This window comes from Rhea americana, unplaced genomic scaffold, assembly GCF_003343005.1.
Source record: "Rhea americana isolate MKP2758 unplaced genomic scaffold, rheAme1 scaffold_214, whole genome shotgun sequence".
Lineage (NCBI taxonomy): Eukaryota > Metazoa > Chordata > Aves > Rheiformes > Rheidae > Rhea > Rhea americana.
Genome location: NW_028186299.1, coordinates 1,314,968 through 1,325,911, shown reverse-complemented (window position 1 = coordinate 1,325,911; position 10,944 = coordinate 1,314,968). Strand labels below are relative to the sequence as shown.

Here is a 10,944-nt window from a genome sequence, read left to right as displayed (position 1 = left end):
ATGTCAGCAAGACATGGCAAATGTATTTGATTCTCCACTGGGCCTGATAAAGGTTTGCTTGTTTCAAAGTATACAATACTAYTTATAGCTCTGAACAAGTTGTTCTGGAGACACCAAAAAAATACTCAGTTTAACAGGAAATTTTATTAACCAGGAATAAATGGCAAAGCACTTAATACTTTAATATGCATAACTTTTGTAGCATACTGCCATATCACAACAATAAATAGACATAATAAACTCTAAATGAYAATGTACTAGTGATTACAGTATGTAGGATCCAATCCCCAAGTTTTAGTGGAAGTAATTCTGTTGACTATCACATATTTAGATCAGATCACTCAGCACCACRGCAGTACTCAGAAGAGTTTATGATTCATTTGGCCAAATATTATTATTCTTGATGTTTCTAARCAGCTGAGCAGTTAGTGTGATCACAAAAATCTGAGAAAGAAGAAAGTAAAAGTTAAAAACTACAAAGAAAGAGTGTTCACACTTGATCACAACTTAGTCAAACTGACAGTTAACCTGGCTCCTATGAATGACAAGGATATAAAGAAAAATGATCAGGACATGTGTCTCAATACACTGGTATTATGCACTGGTACAGACTTGCTGTGTAACCTTCAGCAAGTCATTTAGGCTCCCCTCTGCAAAAATATCTTGAAATCTATCTCAAGTGGCACATAATAAAATTAAGTGTTTAAGTGCCCTGTGAATCTTGGTCATAAYTTCTTGAATGGAGATTACAGTTCTTTCTCACCTGACAAAAAGGTATCATAACTGATAACATATTAAAAATCACGAAACACTCAGGTACTGTGSTAATGGGTGTTATTTGGTATGTATAAAAACATTTTTTATTAATGAACTAGTCCACTCCATAGCTAGAATATTTTACTGATCTACTTGAATAGTAGAGTACTACATGTGGGAAAAGCAACACAGGTCATACTCTTAGTTCTTTGAGAAAAAATGAAATAATGGATTTTCAACCCATCATTTTAGATGCTATCTAAAATTTCTCCTGCCTACTTGATAGTATTTAGCCTTTAGGTGTCTTTGGAGTGAAGAATCAAGTCTTGTTGTCATTATTCACAAGCTTTTTTTTTGAAAGCTTCATTCCTTTTCTCCCAATAAAAATTTCTCATACGTAGGTGAGAATTTTTTCATGATTCTATATTGTTTGATTTAGCATATTCAGGGACTAAATTCTGTACAAACATGGTACAAACATAAGTCTCTTGCTCCAGACACTTTACATTCTTTCTAACTGTTTCACGCCCTTATAATGCAGTTTGCTTTCATGAGTCCAGTTAAACATTTTATTTAATAAACCTTCAACATCAATATCTCTGTAAACAGTGCTAGATCTTACTCCCAATTAAAACTGATAGAAGCTATATAAAATTTCAGAGAGCATGCCAGAGCCAAACAGCACTGAATTGACTTCTACCCCCMACAGAAAGTCAATTTTTGTTTTTTTCCTTAAAATTACTCTTACCTGTATAATTAGCAGGCCAACATTAATTGCAGTTAAGATCAAAACAGTGTTTTCAAACCATGTATCTAAATATTCTTCACATCCCTAAGCAAGTACAGATAAACAGATTTCAAGAAAAATCATTTTGACTTTAGAATTCAGATTGCATATTTATAACAAGAACATGCTATTAAAAATATATAGAATAAAACTTTCTGTGTGATGTGGTAGGTTTTGATATTTACTTGCCAGGAAGTAAATATAACAGTAATACATATTGCAGAGTTAGCTGGTTAGCTGTCACACTTTAAAAATTATCTAAACTATGCAAATTGTTCTTGAGTAAATCTGGTATTTTTGAAGTGAAATGTACCAGAACTTGTGTCTTAATCAAGAGGGAATTTGATTTTGTAGAAGCATAACTGAGAGATTGCTTTACAAGTAAATGTTTGGAAGACTATTTTTCAAGTTTTCCGTGATTCACRTGCATTATGTATCCTGAAATGGATGGGTTTTTTTTTCCAGTTTATAGTCTATGATTATTATATTGCTTATGTTAACAATTCATAAATCATTATATAGCTTAAAATATCTATAAATAATTATGTAACATATACATAAATGCTTTCTGTCCTTTCAAGTGATTTGTTAACAATGGCAAGTTTGTACCAACAGCAATGAATTCCAAACTGATAAGAAAAGAAAGAGAATGCCAGAAATCATTTGAGAACATCCCTTCTATTACTAACTGTCCTGTCTTGCCAAAGAGAATCCTTTACATTTTTTTCCCATTGGACAGTCCTATTATTCCAGGGTTTTTACAAGAAAATAATATTTATCTCTTTTCTCCTATTTTCTAATATCAGAAGTTGATACTATCTGATAATCCAATGCAAACTGGTCCCCCTGTACTAAGACTAGTATATCCTGACATGAGCTGTTTTCTGACAACACATCTTTTATTTTAATGCCTTGCTCATTCCTCTTACACAGTGAAGTATGTGAAGATGATCTGAAAAAATGTAACACAGATGAAGACATCACTGACATCCTATAAATGACTAGTAATTACAATTGGAAGAGATACTGTATACTTCTTATATACTGTTCCTTTCCTTTATCATCACTGTATTTCCACAGAATTGATTTTTGAATGCTAGGATGCTTTCTACCTCATAAACCATTAGTAAATGTCCCTGTGTTACTGATTCTGTGATATTTCCAACTCTTGTTATCTTGAAGCATCCTTTATCTGGAATTTTTTATGCGACTGACATTTAAGGAGTAAAGACGAAGTCTCCAGGGTGGCCAAAGACAAAGCAATGAACTAATGTTCATACGTAGATTCTAGTGTCTGTAAGGAAGTCTTGGTGGAAAATATGTTTTGTTTATTTTTTTCCAAAGTCCATTTAGTGAMAAAAGTTGCATTCTTTAAGACAAGTTTTTATTCCTTACCATATGGTATGTTGAATTCCTTGGCACGTCACAAAACCATTTCTTCAGACTAGATTTTGTGCATGAACATGGGATCTCAGTACTATTTCCTTTATTTTTATTCTTATCCCACTGTGTGATGTTGTATCTTCCGCAGCATTCCATCTAGAATAGAAGTCCTGTAACTTATAACATCAAAAGCTATAAAGACCAATACACAGAGGAATTTTCACTCCACCCAGTATTAGCCATTTAATTTAGCTGATTAAATTAGCTAGAGAGTTCCCTTCTTTATTCAATGGTGAAAGGTTTCTGCAGGGGATAATTCACCTTTGTGTATATGCATATTTTGTAATGATATGCACTGGATAGTAYAAGTTTAAGAATAGTATGAAAATTAAAATGTACTCTTGAAAGGATCTTTCTTTTAGACCCTGAAATGATTCTAAAACACACATAAATAGAAAAAGTTATTGTAAACTCAGRTTAAAGCAAAATGTTTTAACTGTCAACCTTAGTCTTCACAAACACTGCAATTTGCAAAGTTAACAAAAAAACTTTGGTTTATAAATCTTGTTAGTRGTAAGTTAAACTCAAGACCTATTCATTGTGAAGTTCACTAAAAAGCAGAARGAAAACTACATTTTATTTATATTTTTTATATTTTATTTATATTATTTTATATTTGCAGAAGTTCTCAGCTCTCAACAAGTTGGAGATCCTTAGAGAGATTTGCTATTCCAAGCTGTGTTTTAAGTAGGAAGACATTTCTTGCGAAAATGTAGCTCAAAGACCTTAAGGACARAGCAAATACTAAGCCCAGCTCAAATGGATTGTAAACTAGTTCTTCCCAAGAATCTATTTCAATACCAGTAATACCAAACAAAGTCAGCAAACCGCTTGGAGGAGGTAATTCTTATTATGCAGGAAAKTCCAGCAGTTCTTCATTCTGATTCAGCATGAAATTTTAGAAATGTTTGATTTTTTTATGAGACAAAGTCTGACACATTTTGGCTTAGAGACTGCTAAACAAAAACACCYCATTTTAGGGGGCAGGTTTAGCTCGGTTGGTTAGAGCATGCTGCTACTAATGCCAAGGTTGTGGGTTCAATCCCTGTACATGGCTATTCTGGGGGTTGGACTAGATGATCTCCAGAGGTCCTTACCATTCTATGATTCTATGATTTTGTTATTCTGAATTGTCAATCCAAAACATATTGCTTCCAAATTTTGAAAAATTAGGTAACAGTCCAAAATTGTCATTTTTCTGCAAAAAAAGATCAGTTTCAACAATCTTATAACTTCAGTTAAAAAAAAAATCATCAGCTCCAATTAGTACATTATATTTTACCAAAAATATATGAAAAATATAATTCTTATCTAATACTAGTCATGATCTTAGGCCTTTCATTTGTCTCATGACAGATATTAATTATGTTGTAGAGAGCTGGAAGCATGTAACCAAGTTTTGGGCATGCCATTATTTCATCTAAGAATGTGATTACAGTTAATCTTGGCAGGTTTTAYATCATTTTATCTAGCTTAGATACCAACAACAAAATACCCACAGTACTCTGAGATCTGCTACAATTTAAACATGCCCACCCAGAATTTTGGGTATTGAACAGGACCGGCAGCTTTGCTGAASTCCACTGCCACAGTACTTCATTGAAACTGAGCTCAAGTATGCCAGCATATCCGCTAGCCACACTATTGACATAATGAAGTCACCATTAATCACTAGAAAAATCATGAACACAATGAAAGAAGACTTGATTTTCAAAGAACAAATTTTAAATATACATCACAAATGCATTTATAATCTTATGTCTAGACATATGTGTTTTGTGAGCTATCTGGAATCAAAAATTCTCTGCAACATTTGTCAAGAACTACATAACTTGCCTTCCACAAGAAGTCATATAAATGGAATCACAACTGTTCTATAGAAGGATATTAAACAATGTTAAACTGTAAAACTGTAGTGTTTGTAATTAAAAAATGATGATCCAGAATAAATTTGAAGACTKGTAGTGGGCCATTGGTCAAAAAAATTGCTAACAACTTTCAAAATAATTGATCCCATATAAATCCTATTAAGGATTTCTGAAAAATAAAGCAAATTACATGCTGCCACGCCATAGAAGTAATTATGAAGAACAACTAAATRTGTGTGCTAAGTATTGATCTGCAAGCTCATCTGAGGCTATAAGCATTATTTCTGAGAAAGGCTCACAGCAATACCTATTTAAATACTCTAACAGTGGGAGCTCTGCTTTGATTTCATGCCAGCTTTTACTTGTCCAGGTTCAGTCTTCAGACCTAAGCAGGCCCAGTGTTTTAYTGTATCTACCACTTTCCAAGATATTAGGAAACTTATTCTTTTTTTTTCAGCTKCAGTAAACTTCAGTGCCTAGAACTGTATCTGCTTTTACACACATTCGCAAGAAGTCATTCAAATGGCTAATCTCATCCATGGCACTGTCAGAGCAAGTAATCTGTCCACTCACACCAAATATTAGCATCACATCCTAAAAAATTACTCCCTTACTAATGGATTTATTTATTAATGTAAGTTCTTACTAGTATGCAYATTTTTTGGTTAACACAGTATTTTTGGTGGTGATACTTTCTCTTTTTTTTTCCTTACATTGTGCTGCACTGCATTAAGAATGTTCCACACAGGTTCCTTCTCAGCCAGACTCCTATTCCCATATTCAGAAATAACTTCATCAATTCTGTTGTTCCATCGATTATGGACCTGTTCACAAATATTTATAACATTTAGTATATGCAYATTGATAAGAGTATGGATGGATAGTGAATAGTTCTTGATCTGTTATTGACATTCAGTTTTCTTCAAGGGTYATTTGCAAGCAGCACCATTCTAATCAATTTGCCAAGTGTGATGTAAGACATGTTGTAACCAGTGGACTAACAGGAAAATAGAAAGTAAAAGGGGAAGATAAATGAAGTGACCCAGAGTGCATATACAGCACAAGACACGGGGTGATCAGCACAAGYGGAGAGAAAAGAGTCAGGGAGCACAGTTTAGATATGCCTGATATGTCCTGAAACAGTACATCCTGCCTCTTATTGTTAATAAGCAAAGCACCATATAACAATAAGCATGAAAAAAAATGGATTCTGCACCTAACATGAYGCAAACTTCTGTGAACACTTTATAGTTTGTCCAGTATATGTAGGATACGTACTGCRTTAAATTAGGGGAATCAGTGGCTTTTGCTGGCCCTAGTTTAGGGATCTTTGCGTAGATCTTTAATATACAACTTCATCTGCAACTAAAGCAGACAAGCTAATCAGTGTTATTGCAGAGCACCTAACAGGGAATATATGCAGATAAGGATTACTACACTACCAAAAGATTTAATTACAAAACCAGAAAACATGAAGCTTCTCCAACTCATTCCAGTAGCCACAGTCATCTTAACAGCAACATTCAAAAGCTTGCACCGTGAATGACGACGTTACCGTCATTTATTATACTCCAGCAGTACTTAATTTAGGCTGAGATCAAGTGAAACTACAGTTGATATAAAATATATTTAACTGTAGTCTTTCAATTAACTTTCTTAGTATAAATAGCTGACTCCAGAATGCATCATTCCTGAGAGTTTAAATTTTAAATATGTTAAATCACTGTATCTTAAATATGTTAAATCACTGTAAAAAACAGAGAAGACTCCATCATCATTAATTAACATTTAATCAACAAATTTTGAGGATACAGATTCACTGAGAGGGAGTAAAACTAATCTATTTTTGTTGTATTCTGCCTGCATAGGAGCAGAGTTTGGAGATCCTTATGAACATTATGAGACCAGTATCACACACTCAGACCAAAATTTAGGAAAAAGGAAGAAGCAGCACTGGTATGGATTCAGCACAGATGACCTCTCATATAGTACTGTGAAGAGCGCTGAAGCAACTGGAACTGCTATTGGTAGAAAAATTAGTGACTACATAAGGATTCAAAGCAGTACAGTCATTTATGGCAGTAGCTATGCACAGTATACTGGTATTTATTTTTGTGTCCTGTTAAAAACAAAGACATATAATTCTTATAATAGAATTCTTCTTGGATCTAAAACATAGACTCAAATGACAAAATTAATTCATTAGTGTACTTTGCTTGCCATGATACCAATGACTTCTACTAACAATTGCACTGTAGACTACAGTTATTACMCAGTAAGTATAAGCAGAAACAGGTTAGCAGCAGCTAATGTCATCCCCTATGTCCTGGAAAGAGAAACTCGCTGGGTCATCCCTCAGAAAAAACAGTTGTCCCCAACACTGTTGATTCCAGGTGCCTGAAYAGGAAAAATGTTTTGTAGCAAATCAGTAGAAAAGAAATTGGAAATGTATTTCCATGCACTCACCTTTATGACTATTCAATTAYGCCAAATTCCTCAAATTAAGTTTTCCATGTCCCTTGCTTTGCCATAAGAAGCATATTCTGACTTGGTAGACATTCAAACAAATAGTGATAKAGCATACAATGAAGACTGATATTGAACATTTTAATACATTGCAAGAAAGTATTTTGAAATTAACAACAGACCCATATTACATACCTCTTCTTTCTTTGCAAATGTCAGCACTGATATTACAAATTGGGTGCTGAACACCACAACTTGAAAACTCATATACTGAAAAATGCATACAAATTATGTATAAGCATAATATTGAACAAGAACAATAAAATAAAAAAATCTAGAAACTAGAAATATTATCCTTCATGACTATTATTTAGAGTCAATGCAGCAAAAGAAAGAAATATTTTCTCCTAGAAGCCCTCAGAAGGTTCAGTWCATCATTGTCACTGTGTTTGTGACTAAGAATCAAGAATCAAACAAAAACTTGCTGTTTTAGGATTTAAGGACAAAACCCTGAAGTGAAGAACAAAAGGTATGCCCCACTGGAAAAAAAAAAATATTTCCTGTTTGAATTATCAAAAAATTTAAAAGCTTCATGCATAGTCAAAGACTCCTTGGAGACAGAAGGTGTACAAACAGAACAAAAAATTCATAGATTTTGCTCATTTCAGCTGAGACCAGATTTTCAGCCATAGTGAAACTAGTGTTCAGACAACTCCATGGAAGCTGGAAATTAGACACTTACTTCTCTTTCATCAACTAATAAAAAATAAAGCAAATATTAAATGACTAGGGTAGTAGTAGCCAGGGAGTCCCAATAATAACACCTGGACTCCTCTCACTGCTGTWCCTATTGAAATTTTCAGTGTAACAAATGAACTGATAGAATAGTTCTCTGTTTCAGTGTTCTTATAGTCTAAGAGAGATTATTCAAAAAGRGGGCAATAAATAAAAGACAAAGAAATAAAAATGTGATCAAAGTGATCATATGAACATATAATTACAGTATAATTATAGATATAGCATATAATATAGCAATTATTATAACATATAATTGCATATATACTTATTGTATAATTTTAAAGAAAGCAAAGCATTCTTTCCTTAAAAAGCAAGTATCATAGATAAACATGGAGTATCCAAGCAGGTGTTTCTATTTTGCTCAAATCCTGCTAGTTAATCATATCCTCTCTTTCCGCATTATAGCTATATGGTAGCTACTTGTGCTTTCAAATTGAGATATTTTGGGGTAGGCTTTCCTTTACTTCTTCAGCATACTTTCAGTTCAAAAATAAATTTTTGCAACCCTTAGATGAAAAAACATGAATAAACTTTTGTTTCACCAAACTGCAATAGTTGAAAACATTCATGYCATGACATGGAAGGCTCTTAAATTTTTTTTCAGATTTCACTGGAGATGATTTTATGATGAGCCAAGATTTTATTAAAATATCTTTCAGTCAGAAGATTTATTAAGCACTGTATGTGAAAAYCAAAACATCAAGACAGGATCACAGAGATTTCATGCACAAAAAAATTCCTTGTCATTTAATTAGAAAGTTGGAATTTGATTTGCACTTACTATAACTAGTAGACATTTGATTTYCTTAAYACTTCCAAGGAATCCCATGRCTGATGTAAAAGTTATAACAGATCCAGTTCCAAGTAATATACAAGAAATATATGCTACTAGCTGATTGTCACCTGAAGAAACTGTAATACAATGCATTCATACTTTTATCTGAGACTTCCACTTACAAAATTTAYACCATAAAAACAATTAAACCTTTCTAATGCCATTATTGAATAGATGGAAATAGCAGATTGACAAAAGGACACTACTATTACTTAAACTATTTACAGTCACAGAAAGAAAAAGATATGTTTTCATAAATTCAGATGTAACAACTTATGRGATGTGAGCAAAACCATAAATTGAACAATATGAATGACTCATAATGAAGTCAGAGAACAATTAAAATTTTATAATTTTGTTTGTTCACCAAAAATTAGTAGCACATGTAYAGCTCCTGCATGGACACAGATATAGTTTTCCTTAAACTCAGCCTTGGATTCAATGCTATCCTCCCTCCCTGCCAAATGCCTTATCCCAGAACTACCTTGCTGGCTGGGAGAACCCGTGCTCCTTGGCACAGCTCCTTGACAATTCTTTAGGAATATGGCTGTTATAATGACCCAAACTTATTTCTCTGTGAAACAGTTTCAYAGATACCCAGGGAAAAGGGTGTCTYTTAATGAAGAGGCAGAAGCACTGGCTGGTATCCATTCTGCCCAACTATCTGCTTTAATGATCTATAATCATGCTGTAGGTCAAACGCATTCTGATAAATTATATAAAGAGAATAATAGAACTGTTTTATTTTTCAGTGATTCATCTGCAAGCCATACATCAAGTGAAWCATAAATATATAAATTGTAGATATAACAATATGTGCTATATGTTTCCCTATTTTGATAATTATATTGTGTAATGATGGAAAATATATACAATAAAAAAAAATATCCTACGCATTTCAATCCAATACTGCCACCTTGTGAAACAAAATTCTATAGCTTTTTCAGTGTTGGTGTATGCTGCAGTCATTCAAAACAAAATGAATTTTGTTTCTATTTATACTCACATAACATACTGAATAAATTGTTTCTGTCATATAAAAGCCACAAGCCAAACTGCAAAAGCACAAGACCTAGAACCTGGAAATAAAAACAATTATTGAAAACAATAATTCAAACAATTCAAAAATAATTCATATGAAGTTGCTAAACAACAAAAAAATTTGGATTTTTACCAAGAAAATTCCATTGAAGATGTTTAAAAAGTATTTCYGTATTAATATTTTATCTCTTATTTTCATTCTTCTGTTTTTCTCTTTTGAATCACAACTGAAAATAGAATCATGTATTTAGTTAGTATGAAACAGATTACTAAGCAATTACCACAGGATTTATTTACTTCTGATAAGAGGTACATTTTAATATATTTAAATAGTCACTTGACAGACTGAGCAGAAAATGGTGACATCAACAGAAGCATAATCAAGTCCTGATTTTCTCTAATGTTGTACTGTGTACATGTATTATTTTTAGCTTTTTTTCTTAACTAATAAAGATGCTTAGGGGCAGGATGTAAGAAGATCTATAWTCAAGAGATGGCAAGCATCATACTACCTGATGTACATCTGTCCTAAAATTCTTGAACATATTTATTTTACTGTTTTCTAATGATAGTAGCTGAAATGGAAAGGAGTGAGACACATAATAAAGATACAAGCCTCATGTCACACGATGTGATTCAGATTTTGTTGAAAGCAGCAGATACAGTCAAATGACTTCAATGAGATCTAGCATACAGTTCTAGCAAAGMCATGAGAACTCTCTAAAGGTATCAACTGTAGTTTCCAAAGCTCTGKAGTACACTTCTGAAGTGAACCTCCCAGTCATCTCTACTTACTTTCTTTTTAACTGCTTTTGTTGCAGAACGTAACAGAKGCAAAACCTGAATTCCTTTCAAATGCAGCTAAACCAAAAGAKATGCTCCATCTATGATCAACAGCAAGTGGACATTCAGTCAAYGGAAGTACAAGTCTACACCTACTCCAAAGTGAA

At 33.1% G+C, this 10,944-nt stretch overlaps 1 protein-coding gene across 1 annotated transcript; it reads right to left on the bottom strand.

Annotated features, from left to right (window-relative positions):
- Positions 1-369: 369 nt before the first annotated feature.
- On the bottom strand, positions 370-10,193 carry TSPAN19 (tetraspanin 19). The gene is made up of 8 exons (XM_085304961.1): positions 10,128-10,193; positions 9,960-10,032; positions 8,900-9,030; positions 7,516-7,590; positions 5,568-5,678; positions 2,939-3,082; positions 1,505-1,588; positions 370-444 (listed from the first exon to the last, which is right to left on the bottom strand). Exons 1-8 carry the CDS (start codon positions 10,191-10,193, stop codon positions 370-372), a joined length of 759 nt encoding a protein of 252 aa, XP_085161087.1.
- Positions 10,194-10,944: the final 751 nt, after the last annotated feature.